This window comes from Camelus bactrianus, chromosome 19 (assembly GCF_048773025.1).
Source record: "Camelus bactrianus isolate YW-2024 breed Bactrian camel chromosome 19, ASM4877302v1, whole genome shotgun sequence".
NCBI classification, from domain to species: domain Eukaryota; kingdom Metazoa; phylum Chordata; class Mammalia; order Artiodactyla; family Camelidae; genus Camelus; species Camelus bactrianus.
Window position 1 is genome coordinate 33,713,688 of NC_133557.1, and position 18,082 is coordinate 33,731,769.

Here is an 18,082-nt window from a genome sequence, read left to right on the forward strand (position 1 = left end):
TGGATGGAAGGGAAGAGCAGATTCTGGAGAGGACAACACCAAGTGGGTTCTTCTAAATTAGGACTCAAGACCAGAATGAGATCTGGAAAATCCCCAAATAGTTGCAAACTGATATTACCCACAAAACAAAGAAAATTACAACAAGTTGCAAACTGACTGAAAATGAAAACATATCCAAATGTGTAGGGTGGAGCAAAAGCAGCACTTAGGGGAAAATTCATAGCACTAAACAACTGGGTTATAAAAGAAAGGCCTCAAATCAGTGACCTCAGCTTCTACCTTAAATAAGCAGAAAAGGAGCAAATTAAACCCAAAATCAGCAGGAGGAAGGAAATAGGACAATCACTACCGCAGTCAAACAGAAGAACAGGGTTGGCAAGCGCAGCCCCACGGCCTGCTCTGTGCGTAGCAGTGCTAGGCACGGCAAACCACTCACTCACGTCCTGTGAAGAAAAGGTACTGGAGCAGCCGGGTATCCCCCACACACCGGCCCCCCAAGTGACCCTGGTCAACACCTCGCACCATATACCAAAATTAACTCAAAATGGATCATGGACTTAAGTGTAAGACCTAAAACTATAACACTTCTAGATGAAGGGAAAAATGTTTTGTGACCTTGGACTGGGAAAAGATTTCTTAGATATGACACCAAAAGCATAAATAAAACAAATGAATAAATTTATCAAAACTAAAATGTCTGCTCTTCAAAAGATTCTGTTAAGAAAATGAATAGACAAGCCACAAACTGGGAGAAAACCTTTGCAAAGCATGTATCTCATAAAGAACTTACATCCAGAATGTATAAAGAACTCCCGAAACTCAACAAGAAAACAACCTAATTTTTCAACAAATGGACAAAGATCTGGACATGTTCACCAAATAAAGATACACATTCCAAATAATCACATGTAAAGATACTCAACATCTTTGTCACCAGGGAAATGCAAATTAAAATCTCGGTGAGCTAGCACCTTACAGCTATTAGAATGGGTAAAATCAGAAAGGGTAATCCTGCCAAGTCCTGTGGAGGACACTAAGGAACTAGAACTCGTACAGCGCTGACGTGAACACAAAATGCACAGCCATCTCGGGGCAGCATGCCAGTTTCTTAAGTTAAAATCACACCTACAACATGACCCATCCATTTTACTTCTAGTTATTTGCCCCAAAGAAAAGGAAATACGTGTCCATAAAAGACTTGAACATGTGTGCAACAGCCCCAAATTGGAAACATTCTGTGAGCAAAGGGGGTGGGGGGAGCGACTCCTTCATCTCTGGTGGTAGGAGAAATTATAATTCCTACATCTGTGCCATCAGAATTAAAATTCTCCCCCACACAAAGCTGTATGTACAGCGAACGACGCATGCACAAGGCTACTGACCCAGCTGTGTCTGTAACAGCGAAAGGGCGCAAACTGTCCAAGCGCCGTCAGCAGGGAAGCAGACCCCTCTCAGAAGTGCGGGCGCCTCTTCGTCTGAGGAGGCTGCTGTTACAAAACTCAGACTGCGTGGCTTCGTAACAGAAATCCACTTCCTTGCAATTCTGGAGGCTGAATCCAAGGTCACGGTGTTGGCAAGTTTGTTTTTTCTGAGGCCTCTGTCCTTGGCTTGCCGACGGCTGCCTTCTTGCGGTTACATTTTTACTACATGAAAACATTAAGTGTTTTTTTGTGAAGTTATAAAACAATAAATTCAGCTCATCCTAAAATACTATGAACTGTGAAAAGCAATAAATCATCTGAAATCTGCATCTCCATTCTCTACATCCTAAAAGATTAATACATCATCGTTACAGATACCTTTTTTAGCTATATGACCAAGAGAAAAAAGGGAAAACAGATACATATTAGGAATGACCTGTGTACAGAAAAGGAAAAAATACCTTAATACACTGCAAAATATAGAATAAATATGTATAGAATAAAATATTTTAAAAACACGATTAACTACAATTTACTTTAAAAAGCAAAAAATTTGACCACAAACTAAGGAAAGTAAAAAAAATTCCTCTCTCCAGAAAGATTCATACTCAGGTGGTTCCATAGGTATTCGTGCTATCTTAAAACTTACATTTCTATTAAAGGTAGACAAGAAAGCGAGCTTTCCTAAGGACACCAGCAAGCGATGCCTGGCCCTGGGGCCCTCCCGAGCCTGGGCACCTCTGGCTGCAGTAACCACAGGCTGTGGCAGAAATGGTGCGAGTCCAGCACCAGGCCTGGCCGTTCAGAAAACCAGCAGCTCCCACATCCACCTCCCAGCTCCGCAGGGGCCCCAGGTGCCAGGTGAGGCCCAGCCGCTTGCTGGAGAACCACGTGGAGACCCCACTCGGACACGGGAAGCTGAGCCCTCCCAGCCAGACCGCCGTCTGAATGCGACTGCCTCAGGGGCCCCACGCAAGATCTGCAGAGCCTCCCAGCTGAACCTCGTCAACTCACAGAACTGGGAGGGCTAACAAAATGGTGTGGCTTTAAAGCCACTAAGTTTGGATTTTTTTTTCATAGGAACAGATAACTGCAAACACTGACAAAGCGTAGACACATACATGAACACGTACACGTTCGCCTCTTCCCAAACACTATAAACCAGCATCAGCCACAGCTGCAACCTTCCCAATAAAGTCAGTCAAACCTTGCAGTTCCTTGAATGGCTAACACACCATGGCCAAGAGGAGTGTTACAAATGGAATGCAAGATAGTTCAACAATAAAATTCTTTACATATAATTTATAACTTCAGAGAGTTAAGTGAGAAACCATCTATGATGACTCAAGTTCCAAAAGTGCACATGGGAAAACCCTGCTTGTTAGTTACCCAGGTTCATTTTGTTACGGTGCTGAATTTATTTGGGGGCTTCAGGTGGCACTGAGGGAGGCCACAAGTTTTAGTATTTTTCCTGGAGAAGCCTGGGACAGAAACATTAAGAAGACTGGCATTTCAATCAAGTCAGGAAGAAGGTAAGCTTCCAGCTGTGAGCTGCAGAAGGCAACCACTTCCTGAAAGTTCTAGAGAACAAGATCAACGTGAGAAAAGACATGAGCTTACATAAATATGAGAAGATGGCCAAACCATCGTAATGTGCAGTTTTGTATGTATCAGCAGAAAACTAGTCAGAAAATACCACACACAAGAAAGACTCCGCGGGGAGGTTCTAGCTCAGCGGTCGGGTGCCTGCTTCGCAAGCACAGGGTCCCAGGTTCGATCCCCAGTACCTCCACTAAATAAATAAACCTAGTCACCCCCCACATTTTTTTAAAAAAGGGATTCCATTCACACTAGAAACAAACACTAGAAATGCGTGGGGAAACCCTTAAAAAGAAATGCAATTACACTTTACACACGTGACTAGTTAACAGTGGATACCCTGGGTGGTGGCATTCAGTAGGTGGAAGGGGAACTTGCTTCATTTTCTACATTACAGGGCTATGTTTTCCTTTTTAACTGTGCATATATTACCTCTTTAAGAAAAAAATCATATAAGATAGATGTTTAAAATTCTAGCCACAATTCTAGAGAGCCAGCCAACATAAATCAATAAAACCCACAAAATGTTAACTTTTTAACTAGCGCACATTCATCTCAAATAAGGCCTGTACTTACTGTTTCACTTGGGACTGAACAGGAAAGCGCATCATGTCAGCTCAGGAACGAGGCTGGGCTGGCGGCGTGGCAACGGCCTGCACTGCGGTCCGTCCTCGCGCCAACTCAAGGACTCCAGGCTCACAATGGGCCAAGGGCCGCCTACTGACCTGAGCACGTGCACTCGCGTACCCTGAGAACGTGCGACCCACAGCCTCGGCGGACTCTCTCCACAGGTGGACTTGAGCGTCATGTTGGCCAGAAACAGTCTCCTATGTAAGAATGAAACTGCACAGCATGTGCCAGGTACCGGGCTTATCTGGACTTTGTACTTGATTGCCTCTGAGATTACTGGGCTGGTTATGGAGGGGACTGGCAGCGAAAGGCCACTGACCACCACTGTCCAGTTCCTATCACTCACAGAACTTCGGGCAATGAGAACTGCCCTCCACCCAGCTGACCAGCTCTTCATGTGACTTTATGGTGAGTGTGACTCGGTGGAGGGGGGAACCGCTCGAACTCCCTTTTCTAGCCTCAATTTCTATTTCCCTTTCCAGCCACACCAGCCACCAGTGCAGGAAATGAGAAAAATCCATTGTGTCTTTCCTTCCCAGCCAGACAGTAAGTTAGTCTGTCATTAAACAATCAATACACTGAAAATCTTAGACCGTCACCTCCCCGACCATGTGACCTGGAAACAGGAGCTGCAGGGACCCCGGCTGGTACAGGAAGCACGACCAGGAGCCACACAAGGCACACCCTGTCTCCCTACACAGCCAGCTGAGACCCTTCCCCACAGCTGAGAAGAGATCCACATGTAACATGTTTACTTTCATTACACAAAAACACACTGTGGTATTTATTCTGGGAACTGCAGGAATGTAATTACAGAAACAGCTTACTACACAAAGAGGAGGATCCTGTACAAAAGAAACCCAACTTTCCACCTTGTGAGGACAGAGTGAGAAGGTGGACCCAGGAAGCACCCTCTGTAGGCACCAGATCTGCCAGAGCCTCGATCCTGGACTTCCTGGCCACTAGGCCTGTGGACCGCAGGGTGGGGGAAGTAGGGTCTCTAGAGGGCAAGAATTCAAACTCTGAATTGAGAAATGATGCTTCACAATGGAAGCACATGACAAATCCAAAAACAGGTTCACCATGGAAGGTTAGGGGATTCTATTCAGAAATTAAATAAAAGAGAAATCGAAAAAAACAAACTGTATTCTTCCACCAATCATTCCTGGTTATCTTAAAGAATGTAAGTATTAAAACCAAAGAGAGGTGGGCCCAGGGGAGGTGGAGAGGGGAGGGGAGCAGCGTCCTTGGTCGGGTCCAGCCCCGCACCACCGGGGGCCTGGCAGCAGCTTGGGTCACGACAGCACGTGCTCCAGGACGCCCTGTCTAATCAGCTGTTCACACTTCCACCGGGGCAGAAAGTGCTGAGGGAAGGAGGGGAGAAGAAGGAAGGAAGGAGAAGAGTTTTAAATTACATCCTGCATCATTAAAAAGCAGCATTTCATATACATTTCAAACATTCCCGCAGCTCAACAGTGAAGTTACTCCAGTGTCTGCTGAAAAGAGGGGGCTCTGAGTTCCCGACCAGAAGCGTGCTCACCACCCTGACAAGAGCAGAATATGCGGGAGGGGACGTGTCCCATCATGTGGGTGGTCTACACTCTCGATTCCACAGAAACTGGTTTCAGGTGTGCTCAGACATTTCAGAAGCCCCTTACATCAACTACCATAAATTATGCTTCTGAAATGTTTTTCTGGCTTTTTTCCTTAATTCATTCGTCCATTCATTCACTGGGGAGGGGTGGTTTACTTCCACACTGTGGAGGCACCAGGGACTGAACCCAGGACCACCTGCAAGCTCAGCACATGCTCTACCACTGGCTATCCCTTGCCGCTTTCCTGTTTTTCTGCGGCGATACTGAGACAAAGTCTCAGCAAGAGGAAGGCTGTGGCACGGTCCACACAGAAACAGCAGTGTTTAGCAGGGCAGCAGGTGGAGGAGGGACCGGCCGGGTTTCGGCCGCCCCAGCCCGCCCAGGCTCTCCCTGCTGAGAAGTCAGTGTCCTAGCACACCGGGTGGGAAGGCTGGCCAGAGCCTGGGGAGAAGTGCAGCCGCAAGACGGCGTCCGGGATGAAGAGCACTGCTCAGAGCCTGCTGTAAGAGGCCGGCTTTGTTCCTGTGAGCCAGAGCGTCACACTGGGTCCTCCAGACACAGATACTACGAGAGCGTTAACTCACACTTTCTACTCAGCAGTACCCTACTTCTAGGAGGATGCTTGGGAGGGAAATTTTTGCCGTTAACAACTAAAGATTTTAGGGCACCCTGAAAACCTGTCTTTAAAAAACTCAACCTTTGTTTTAGGAAACCACTTAAAGCTCCAAGGGTACTAGTAAAATAAGAGACCAGCTCACCCTCAGGGAACGAGCCAAGAGCCACCCAACTGGAAGCATCCTTTGGCTTCAACGTCAGGGACGAGGGGTCAGTAGATGACACCCGTCCGACAGCAAGGTGGCAGGTAACAGAGGAAAGTGGTCTTCACCAGGCCATCTTCCCTCCTATGCTAGTGTGACTACAGAAAGTTGAGATAGGAAAAAATAAATGTAGCTGACGCGACTCATCTAACGTGAACTTGAAGATGTCTAAGGAAACAATAAATGCATTGAGATTCTTTCTAAGGAAAAATTCAGGGTAGGCCACAACGGCACAATTTCAGTCCTTCCCTATTAAGCTGCTATGTTTATGGAACCTTTCGATCCGTACCACCACTTGCTGAAGAACCGGCATTTAGACTGTGAAGAAGTGTAAACTAAAAGCAAGCGCTGAGCCCGTTTAATAAATAACCCTTTGACGGCGCTAAATGCAACAAATAGCCATTAGCTAGAGTAAGACCCGGTGTGGTAATTTCCCAGGAAAATGCTTGGTATTAAATTCAAGCAAAACCCAAGCAAGTTACAGCTGACACCCGAACATGGGTTTGAACTGCACAGCTCCACTTACATGTGGCATATATATGTATCTCGTACTTTCATTTTACAGATCTTTAAATTAACAAGTTTGTGTTCAATCAGAGATCGTAATATGTGGAATCAAAAGACCTAGCGTTTGGGTCCTGACTCTACCCCGACCATCCCGGCTTCCTGCCCTCGGGCGAGCCACCTATCAGTTCCTTTGTTTTTGAGGCAGAAATGGCAGTGCTCGGATTTCTGACCATGCGGGGCTGGGGGGTCGGCTGGCACCCTAAACCCCGCACGTTGTTCAAGAGTCAGCTGTGATTAACCATTTCTTACTATCTGCAACAATGGCTTTAAGTCTTTATGTTTAGGAAAAGGACAAAACAGAGTATCTTAAATTAAACATAATTACTGTGACACAAATGATCACCCCAAGGAGACAGTTGTTTGCTACTGACTCTAACATTTCCATCATTCAACACTCTTAAACTATCCTAAGATAGTGAATACCTGGCTGTTTTTCTTTAAAAGGACTGAAGTACCATCATCAACGTCAAATTCCCCATAGTCTTGCAGACACCGCACCTGAAAGGAAAAATTGATGTTTTACCTCAACTATTTAACATGCAGCGACCACAAAGTGGATGGGGACCGTGTGTGCACCCGCAGGGAGGGCACGGGGCTGTCTCCTGTTTCTTCTCTGGGTACTGGGACTGGTTCTCCCTGCTGTGGTATTCGTGGTTCCAACCGCGCTGCTCTGATGGGGAGGAAGCAAAATGGCCAGTTTCTGAATATGTGGACATCAGCGCTGGCAGTAAGGAAACCCAGGTTGCTGCCAGAGAGAGACAACATCACTGGATTCTCGTCCCTCTGCAAATCCTGAAAAACCAAGCAGCTGAAATACATATCTACAAAGAAAAGAGAATGTTTCCCAATTGCTCCAACGTCCTCTCCCAGATCCCTCCCATAAAACACCAGTATCTGAGGATGGGATGTAAGTCAGCAACATTTCTGTTTTGGACTCTTCCACTCTCCGTCACCACGCGGACGCTTGCTTAGCAGGGCCCTGGGAAAGAACGGAGGCAGACTCATGTTACAACAGTCAGGAGAGGCTCTTTTTTTCCCCTTTTTTAAATGGAGGCTCTGGGGACTGAAACCAGGACCTGCTGCCTGCTGAGCACGCATTCTACCTCTGACCTGTCCCCTCCCCCGGAAGGCTCTTAGTTGAAGGTGGGAGGGGTGAGGCAGCCTGATGACCTCTGAGGCTGCAAGGAAGGAACCTCGACAGGGCCCCAGAGGTCGGGGACCTGGCCCAGCTCCAGGAGCCACCCCAGGGAAGCGGGAGGACGCATTCCTCTGCCTGAGAGTGCGGCCTGCAGTTTACCCTCCCGAGCCCCAGCACCAGTGTGGTATGAGCACAGCCAACCCCGTCTCAGTCCCCTACGTTTCCCGGATGATCTCATGCCCTGTGATTGCTCTGCAATCTCCCCACGACTCCCAAAGGCATTCTGACTTAGCTTGAGCGACACTATTTTAGAAAAATACCCCCCTCCACTACCACCATTTTGCTTCTTTAAATAGATTTTTATTGTGGAAAATCTCAAGCACATTCAAAGGTAAAACGACTAATAAAACCCCACGACCCATCAGCTTCAACAACCACCAACATGTCACCAGTCTGGTTCCCTCACCACTTCTGGGGAGTTCTGATGCACATCCTAGACATCATTTCATTTAATTAATAAATATTTTGGTACCTATTTCTACAAAATAAGATTCTTCTTCTTCAAAAAAAAAACCCTCAACACCATTATCACATCTTAGTAAGTAGTAATTTTTAAATACCGTGAAAACCCTGGTTGGTATCCAAATTCCCCCAATCATCTCATAATGTTTTTAAAGTTGCCACATTAAAATCAGTCAAACAAGAGTTGCACGTTGCATGTTTCTGACGCCTCCAAGTCCATTTTCATCTGCAGGGTTCTCCCCCTTGGCGATTTATCTGTTAAATAAACTGGGAAGTCTGTCTGGTAGTTTCCCACAAACTAGATTTTGTTGTGGATTCCTGTGGGGTCACGTAACATATTCCTCCATCCCAGAATCTCCTTTAAAGTAGAAGTTAGGTACAGGGGCTGGATCAGATCAGGCTTAGTTTCCAGGCAAACGGTGTCCTGATGTCACGAAGCACAAAGTGTCTGGAGTCTCTTTTTGGACGCTGAGACCGACCAGTGGGTCTGCGCACCACTCCCGCCCACCCACACCCACCCACACTCCCATGATTTAAGAGCTCTTCCACCTCCTGGTGTAGCAGCTATTTGCCTCCCTGTGTTAGGGCTACAAAACGGCCTTCATCTCATTCTTTCCTTCCTGCTCCTTTTTGTTAGCTGGAATTCTTCCACAAAAAGAAATTTCCCTTGCAAACAGTCTGGCTTCCCTGAGACTGAATCTGTGCAGTAAAGGAGGGTGGAGGCTTGTCTCCATTCTTTTATTTACCACTTTTTAAAATGAGGTGCCTCTTTCATATTCTCCAAGGGGCCCCAAAGAGGTTTCAGTTTTAAAATTGTTACTGTTGTTGTTTGGTGGTGTTATCATTCTTGCTCCTTACGTAACTGAAGTGCTACGATTTGCTGCCATCAGTCATTCTGCGTCTCAGTTTGCTTCCCCAGGGAACGCCAGCCCCTCTGAGCCTGCTCCTGAGCCTGGGCAGCCCTCCCCATGGAGCCCATGATGCCTTCTTTGCTTTCCGTGCTCAGCTGGTACATTTTCTATCTATTCAAGACCTGGAATGGGCCATTTTCCCCAGGAGTCCTGGTTTCCTTTTACAGGGGAAATGGCACTTAGACCCCAGGAAGCGGATGCTCATGCAGGGCTGGTCACAGCTCCCAAGCCTCCTCAGTGGGCAGCCCTAAGAAACACTTCTTTGAAAGAGATGATTCAATGTGAGTCCACGCTGTTACCATTTTGCTCTATTCCTCAATTCATACACTGTTTACAAATAACAGTAACAATACTGTTACTACTACTACTACCGTAACTAGACACAGGCTAAGAGCTCTCTGCACGTCTTCCCATCCTTAGAATACACTCATTAGGGAAATACAGTCAATTTATGTGTTTTAAAGTAACATATTTACACAGTTCCAAAGTTAAAACTGTTAAAACAGGTCCAGTCAGAAAGTTTTATCTATTCCGTCCTATTATTACTGCCGCTACAGGGGACATTTTTGGTTTGGGTTTATGTTTTTTGTGTGTGTGCTTTGCTTTTTGCGCTTCTCAGGTAACCTATTTTTCACAAATTGAAGGTTTATGGCAGCCTTGCATTATCAGATGACAGTATCTTTTAGCAATAAAGTATGTTCATTGTTTTTTAGACACACTGCTGCTGCACATTTAATAGACCACGATGTAGTGTACACACAACTTTTACATGCACTGGGAAACCAAAGACTTTGTGTGACTTGCTTTACCGCACGTTGGCTTTATTGTGGGTCTGAAATCAAATCTGCGGTATCTCCAAGGTGTGCCTGCACGGCTACTACATACCCACATCCCGCTTCTCCTCAGACAAGTCAGCAGAGTCTATGCATTAAAGAAAACCCGTTTACAAAGGGACAGTTACCTCTATGTATAGGCTTTTGGGAGGCTTCATATCCTGTGTGATGTCCAAACCTTCCTCTCCTCCCAGGGATCTCATGTAAGTAGCAAGGGACTTTTTATAGTGATTGAACCACTCCATCTGAAAACATAAAGGTGGCCATTTGATAAAGTTATAAGAAAACAGACTTGCAGAAACTGTGCATCATCCTTTCAAAAACAGCACACTCTCCCCACAGGGATCATTACTGCAACTACCATTCATCTAAACTACAAATATTACCGACTGCCTGCCTTGAACCAGGCACTGGCCTGGGGTCTTAGGAAGCATCATTTATCAAAGTGAGCAAAAACCTGTTCTCACAGAACTTGCATCCCAGCATACTTAATCGCAGCCCTAAGGAACCTTCCAACAAAACCTGAACTCTGAAAAATACACCATTTCAGAATTATGATCTCTTCAAACTCTGTCAAACTCCGTACTGATGTTTTCTCTGAAACTATAAAACAATGTAGAGAAAACACCCAAATGTCCATCAACCGATGAAGGGATAAGACGTGTACAACCCCACAACGGGACTATCCCAACCCAAAGCCTGAAAGGACTTCCAGTGTGCAATTGCTACGTGGCTGGACCTTGAAAACACGCCGGGTAAAAGACATGAAAGGCCACATACTGCGCAATTCCACTCATATGGAAAATCCAACCTAGGCAAATCTATGGAGAAAGTAGGTTAGTGGTTTCCAGGGGCAGGGAAGCAGAGAGAGAACATGTTCTGGACAGGGTGTTGACAGGCGCACATCTCTCTCAAGATACTTTAACAGGGTGACTTCATAGTATGTAAATTGTATCTCAGTATATTGGTTCTTTTCTTATAATTGTTGAGAGACATCAAAGAAGACCTAAATATCTGGAAGGGTATCCCACACTCATGGACTGCACGAGTCAGTCTCATATTAATGTCAACTGACCTACAGGTTCAATTCAATCTCAATCAAAACGTCAACTTTTTAAAAAATGAAACTTGACAAATTGAGTCTAAAATTTGCATGGAAATGCAAAAGGCCAAAAATAGTTGAGACACTTGAAAAAGAGGAATAAGAAGGGAATACTGACTCAAGACTTATAAAATTAGAAGAGTTAAAACAGCATGGAGCCAGTGCAAGGACAAGCAGAAGTCCCCCATCCAAATCCAGACACACTGATGCTCTATTTATGACAAAAGTGGCACTGTGCACGGAGCAGGGGGAAAAGAGTGGCTTTTCAAGAAACGGTGCCATCTCAGTCCCCATGTTGAAAACGCTACCCAACTCTCCCATCAAACACAAGAATCAGTCCCCGCACTGTAGGCCTCTTTGGGGCTGGTAAGCAAGCTAACTCCTGGAAGGCTGTGCAGAAGACATCCTCATAACCTGCGTCGGGAATGTGTGTGCATGCGCGGACACACCCACCCCTCCCTCAGGGTCAACCATTTGCCAAAACGACTCGCCGAGCCCAGGAAAGCACTCCACTTAAAAGTCATGGTTTTACTGCATTTAAAGGGACACTGGTCAGAACCAGCCAAAGGCAGAGACACACAGGGGGAGATCTGGGAGGGTCCTCCCACTGTGGACTCAGGATACATCACCCTCCTGGTACACTGACGTGTTGTCAACCAGGGATGCTCACAGCTCTGGGGTGTCATTACATCTGCATGACTGACCAGCTCACAGGTGACTGAGGGTCTATGTCCAGCTCCCCTCTCCTCTCCGGTAGTTGGGCTGATATCAAGAGGCTAAAAGCCTGAGGGGATGGTGGGAACCCCTGAATTTGCAGCCAGTTGGCCAGAAGGGAGGGTGGCCCTGGGAACCCCCAAACTTACAACTGGTGTCTGAGGTTGAGGGCAGTCTCACCCTGTGAAGTCTGCTCTCACTCTAGGAAGCTAGTGTCTGAAGACACTGCAGCCTTCTAACAGGTAAGCACTTCGGCCCTCACTTTGCAGACGAGGAGATTTAGACACAGGGAGAGACTGAATCACCTGCCCAAGACATGACTGTGGCAGAGCCAAGGTCTGAATCCAAGTTTGCATGACTCTGTGTCCTTAAATACTGAGCCAGCTCTGTGCCTCAGTGACTAGATTCATCATAGATATTCACGTTGACAAGGAAAGTATGTACACACATAATTTATGGAAAATCTCTAAATAACGATGCCAGTGATTTTAATCCTACCGATGATCCCTAATAAGTCGTAGCAGAGTTTTCCACATAGCATTTAGAATCACTCCTGCCATTCTCATCACAGCACACAGTAAATACAGACCAAAACTGCAGAAAAACAAGTATTAAGACAAGAAGAGAAATACCATAAATACTGTTATAGAACAATGCCAGAATCTCAGTGTTTTCCAAATTCATAAACTTGAACAGTGCTAACTTACTTCTTCAGCAGACATGTGAAATCGTAAAGCACTTGGCAAGACACTGCCATATTCCCACCTGAGCGCTCTAATCCGAAGCAATCGGTCGTACCTAGGACATTAACAAGGTATTAGAGAGTGTAACAGAAGGGTATCAGAAGTTGCTTTGATCAGGAAAGACCCAAGACTCACAACAATGAAATGTAACACGTGGACTTCATGAGGCTCCTGAGGCAAACCAGCCACTGTCGTGAGACACCTTTGGGACAACTGGGAGGACAGGGACACAGACTGCACAGACGCAGTGACAGCGTGTTCGATTTTCTCGCTATGAGAATGGTACAGTGGCCACATGACAAAAGGTCCCAGAGGTCCTTATTTCTTAGAGGTGCATACTAAAGTATTCAGTGGTCAGATGCCACGATGCTCTGTAGTGGTTTAGCAGACAAACAAAACAAGATGAAGCAACTATAGCAAAATGTCAGGACTGTTAAACCTAACATTTTGTTTATGATGGCTCCATGAGGGTTTCATGTTATTCCCTAATATTATGAATACTGCAGTTTTTCATACTAAAAAACTGAACGGAGAAAAGAGAAGAATTTAGCATGCTTATAAAGGAGAGACAAATCTAAGAATGTTGGTTATCCATCTGAAATGACTAATTAGGAAACCACAGGGGAACCCCCTGCGGCTCCCTGTCACCCCAGCAAACCCAGAGGCACTCACAGGTAGGCTAGAGCGCAGCGCTGATTTCTCAGCAAAGAGCAGTGTCGAAACCTGATGGTCGGTATCAGGTCACTTCGGCCGCCTGACTTTGCTTCGTTCCTGGTAAAACATTTAGGGAGGAAAAGAAAATCTACTTCAGAATAAGCCTTTTCAAAGCCAACAGCTGACTGAATGCTTGTTTTTATCCATTTATGTTAACAGTTAATGTACCCAAATACTCCACAGCAGAGTTTTGCTAATACGTTAAAAGATAAAAAGCCCAAAAGCTTATCTGCCTAGGATCACACCCCCCGGGGGTTTTGCTTAGACATGTGGTACTCCGCATTTGGCACAGTTACTCTCCACTGCCTCCAAAAGACAGACATCGTATTTCCTTACTTTGGGGAATGTCTTTATCACACGGAGATAAGAGACAGACCCAATACCAAGTCGTATCGTCAAATGACAAATATTTATTGAACATCTACCATGTGCCAAGCACTATTTGAACCCCCGGAGATACAGCAGCTTAACACAAATCCCTCCAGGCCTATGATCAGGCTCACAGAGAATTTAAAAAAAAAAAAAATCATTATCTAAAGACTAACGTAAGATTATATGATTTCAATACCTTATTTCTTAAGTTGTTTTAAGGTATCAGTCTTATCAACTTACACATCAGATTGGTTTTGTTCATATAAAGCTTTCATCTCCTCCAGAACTTGCCTGAGTCCATCCTCCTAGAACATACAAAATTATATTGATACGTTAATTCCCACACCAAGTTTGTAGTAATATTCTGTCTATAATATCTATTGAATTCCATTCAATGGAATGTTATTCAGCCATAAAAAGAAATGAAGGACTGATACAGGCATCAATATGGTTCAACCTTGAAAACAATATGCTGAGTGAAATAAGCCAGACACAAAAGGACAAATATTGTATGATTCCACTTATCTGAAATGTCTAGAACAGGCAAACCCACAGAGATAAAGCAGACTAGAGGTTACCAGGGGCGGAGGGTAGAGAGGAATGGGGAATTCCTGCTTAAGGATTAAGAAAAAGTTCTGGAAATCGGGGTGATGGTTGTACAACAACGTAAATATAATTAATGCCACTGAATTGTACTGAAAAATGGTTAAAATGGCAAATTTTAAGTTATGTATATTTTACCACCAAAAAAAAAGGAATAAGTTACTGACAAGATATACACTTAACATACTGATTAAGGATAATCTTGAATACACTGTTCTGAGAAAAGAAGTCAGACAGGAGTACACGCTGTGTGCTTCCAACTGGCCCTGTATGGAAAAGTGTGCGATTCCTGGCATGCTGAATCCAGAAGAACATAAAAAACACAAATATAATCTGCAGCACAGAAAGGTTGCCCAAGGCTGCAGGTGGGAGGCAGCTAACAGCTACAAGGGAGAAAAGGGAATCCTTGTGGTGACAGAAACCTTGATTTGGGTGCTGATAATAAGGACTGTATGCATTTGTCAAAACTTAAAGGTCTGTTAAAATATGTATTTTATTGTACATAAATTATACAATAAAACTGATGACAAAAAGTCAAGTCATACAGAAGCAACAATGCATGACAGAAGTATGTAAATAATTTATTACTTACTAGAAAATGGTCTTAAAAGGCTACTACCAAAAAAAAAAAAAAAACGAACAGTGGTTTGGCTTATACTGCAAGAACTGAAAACAGAAAGGTCAGAGGAGTTTTTCTACTATCCTTTTAGGGCAAAATTTTTAAAATTTTCCCTTGGAAGGATAAAAACATTAGAACATAAAATTCGTAAGTGTTACACAATTGGTTTTTCCAAAAATCAAATATAAGCGACCCACCTATTTTAGAGCCAAAATATACACATTAGCAAAAATGCTTGGACACTACTGGTATAATTACAAAATCAACTACTTAACATGCTCAGTTTTAAGAAAAGAAGTCATTCCTGATGAAAAATGTAAGCATAACTTCTACCTTCTATCAGCTGGTCAAAAAGAGATCACAGAAAAGTCTGATTTATTAGAATTTAGTTAAACACTCCTTTTATCACAAATATTATTTTAAGGAACAGTTGAAACTCTTGCACAGTTAGTAGGCTTGCAGGGATCCAAAGACAAGTGTGAAATAATTTTGTAAAAATACACACAAGCTTTCAGATTTAGACTTTTTAATCTATGGAAGGAACTGCATTATTTTGTGCTCTCATCTCTGGGCCATAAGCCTTTGGGAGCCCAAGATAATTTTCCTACAAACTCACTTAAACTATTACCAGTTCTACACATAGAAAGTGGGTAATCATTCCAACTGACTGCAAGGGTAGTCTCCTCCGCCAACTAAGACCTAGAAGAGTGACTTTACAACTTCTAAGTCCACCCCAGACCCCCAAAGTGGCAAACCAACATTTACTGTAAAATTTGAATGGAAAAGAGGGCTGGACTAGCTGTCTAAGAGCCAGCACATGTCCGGCAGCCTCTGTCTTTGGGCTGGTTTCCTCAACTGTACCAGGACCCCCAAAAGGCCCAGACCCACGGAACCCAGTGGAGCCACATTTGAGAGCCCCCACACCTCTGAATTTCAGCATCTCTACTGAAATGCTCTCTCTTAACTTTTAATGAGGTAACTGTCCTGAAGTTGAAAGAACAACAGACTGGAACACTGGAATCCTGTGTTCAAGCTGAGGCTCTGTCTCCAATTCGCTGCAAGTTCAGACAAGCCCCTTAATTCGGTCCCTAACTTCCTCGGCTCAGTTTCCTCATCTGTCAAATGGCCTCATTGTCAGACTAGGTGCCTTTTAATGTTCAAAACAAAACTCGCTTTCCCCAAAACACTCTTCCTGCTGACCTCCTATGTTGTTTACTCTGCTACCTGAGAGCGAAGCCTCCCGAGATGTGGATTCGGACCCGACACATCTCTCAGCTGGTCTATCATAACTACCAAGAATCATTCTTTCCTCTCCCCGATCCACTTCCCAAAGTGCTGCCACAGTTATCGTCAAAACACAACAAATTACTCAGTCACTCCTGCGCCTAAAATGCCTTGTGAGTGACGGCACATCTCCTGGACCCAGAGCCCAGGTTGTGGTCATTCCCTAGCGGGCGGAGGGTGTCCACACGGCCGGTCCGCGGCTGGCATGCGGTCACCGCCTCTTCCAGGCGCGGGTCTAACGCCCCAGCTACTGCGGCCCACACCTCCCCGGTGTAACTCAGCACCTGCGCCCACGACACGTCTCCGGGCCTCTCCGGCCGCCCGCGTCCGCGCGAGCTCAGGGGCCGCCCTCCGAGGGGGATAGCGGCACGAGCGCAGGGGCGGGGCTCACCCCCGGCCGCCCCGCCGCTGGAGCGCCTCGGGCCAGGCCCGCCCGCCCACCCGTGCGTCCGGCAGGAAGCCCCAGGGCCGCTGCACGCCCCGTGCGCGGGAAGCTGCCGAAACCCAGCCGGGCCGGCGTCGGAGCCGCGCCCCGGCCGATGTCCGGCTCCGCGGAAAACCATGGGCAAGCCCGCCGTCCCGCTTCCGGCAGCGCAGCCCCGAGGGAAGCCGCCCTGGGCAGACGCCCGCCCGCGCCCGCCTCACGTTGAAGGCCGGCAGCCGCCCCTCGGCCGCGCGGTGCAGCTCGCGGACCAGCTCCATGGCCTTCTCGCAGAGCATGGCGGCAGCGCAGGCCCTGCGGACCGCCCACCGTCGGCACACAGCCGCAGCTCGGCCTACGACCACCGCGCCTACCGCTCCTCGGCCGGCGGGCCGACCCCGCCTCCACCCCGCTTTGGCGCCAACACGCGCGGCCAATAGGAGCGCGCTGCTGGTCCTCGGCTACGGCGGCGGCCAAGGGACATTTGCCTCCGCTGCGCAGTCGCAGCGCCCCAGGGAAACCTACAAGGGAGCGGTCGCGGACCTCAGTCCCGCCCCCGGTCCCACTCCCTGGTTCCGCCCCCAGTCCCACCTCAGGCCGAGCGGAGGCTGAGCCCCAGGCTGTCGCGCAGCACAACTCGGGGTGAACACACCACCCCATTTCCGTTGTAGTTATTCATTCTCGTTTAGGTGAACAGCGGTGCGCACGCTGGGGTGGAGAAGACAGGCTCGGAAAGGCGTGCGCTGCTGTTAGGACCCGGCGTAGCGTCCGTCCGGTTTTGCAGGGTGGGTTTTTTTATGTGATAGTAAAGGAAAAACAATTTCATTGGATATCTCCTGTGTGCTAGGGGCGGTGACATACTTCGGGTAATTCTCACGATTATCCCTTCACTGGTTATTAAGACGCTTGGTGCTGATTAGGCAACAGAAGGTGGAAAACTTGTCCAAGGTCACGCAGTTTTGAAGTGACAGACCCTGCATTTAGGCCGACAAGGCCACAGTACTGCTTTAGATATTAAGCAGTCATTTAAAAACATTTGTAAAAGAGCTCTACTCACAAGGTCGACCAAGACGGCAATGCCCTAGATTAACGTGAACGGGCGTCAGCACGTTCCCGCCTGGATGGTTGTGGACATTTGTACGATCAAAGGTGGGAACACTGCTCTGCAGTTTGTTTTGTCTGTTTTTAAAGCAGTGTTCCTTGGACTCGTTCTGCCTAAGCCTAGAAGCTATGCTGCTCTTTTGCACAGACAGAAGCAGTAGATCTGTGACCTGAGACGTGAGCCCGGGAATGGCTCTTATTCTGACCCTTATGCTGAATTTCCGTCTCAGCTCTTCAGGAAGAGATAACTGAGCTAAGTGTTTTTATTAAGCATACAATTCTATAGTGCACCGTGCCACAGGATAGTGACCCAAAGGTCACCAGCATCCTCAACGTTCCTTTGCCATAAACCTCCACTTCAGACCCCAGGCCTGA

At 46.4% G+C, this 18,082-nt stretch overlaps 1 protein-coding gene across 4 annotated transcripts; it reads right to left on the reverse strand.

Annotated features, from left to right (window-relative positions):
* Positions 1-661: 661 nt before the first annotated feature.
* Positions 662-17,324, reverse strand: GINS1 (GINS complex subunit 1). 4 transcript variants are annotated; one of them, XR_012500730.1, is made up of 8 exons: positions 16,470-16,824; positions 13,920-13,984; positions 13,266-13,364; positions 12,558-12,648; positions 10,163-10,279; positions 7,054-7,128; positions 3,597-5,014; positions 662-1,643 (listed from the first exon to the last, which is right to left on the reverse strand). XR_012500730.1 is itself a non-coding variant. In XM_074347743.1 (7 exons), the coding sequence occupies exons 1-7, from the start codon at positions 17,264-17,266 to the stop codon at positions 4,946-4,948; spliced, it is 585 nt and encodes a 194-aa protein (XP_074203844.1). In that variant the 5' UTR covers positions 17,267-17,324; the 3' UTR covers positions 662-4,945. The 4 variants fall into 4 exon arrangements, 3 of the variants coding, with proteins under 3 accessions (XP_074203844.1, XP_074203843.1, XP_074203842.1); XM_074347743.1 differs by lacking the exon at positions 16,470-16,824 and adding an exon at positions 17,198-17,324 and having other exon boundaries at positions 662-5,014; XM_074347742.1 differs by lacking the exon at positions 16,470-16,824 and adding an exon at positions 16,831-17,031 and having other exon boundaries at positions 662-5,014.
* Positions 17,325-18,082: the final 758 nt, after the last annotated feature.

Bases quoted from the DNA above. Each gene is read 5' to 3' on its own strand.
- GINS1 (XM_074347741.1), bottom strand. From the start codon at position 16,748: ATGGTTTTCCGCGGAGCCGGACATCGGCCGGGGCGCGGCTCCGACGCC. The intron at 10,280-12,557 runs GTAAGTTAGCAC...TTATGTTTTCAG, and splicing joins TTCACATGTCTGCTGAAGAA to ATGGAGTGGTTCAATCACTA. The intron at 5,015-7,053 runs GTATTCACTATC...TCCTTCCCTCAG, and splicing joins TTTTAAAGAAAAACAGCCAG to CACTTTCTGCCCCGGTGGAA.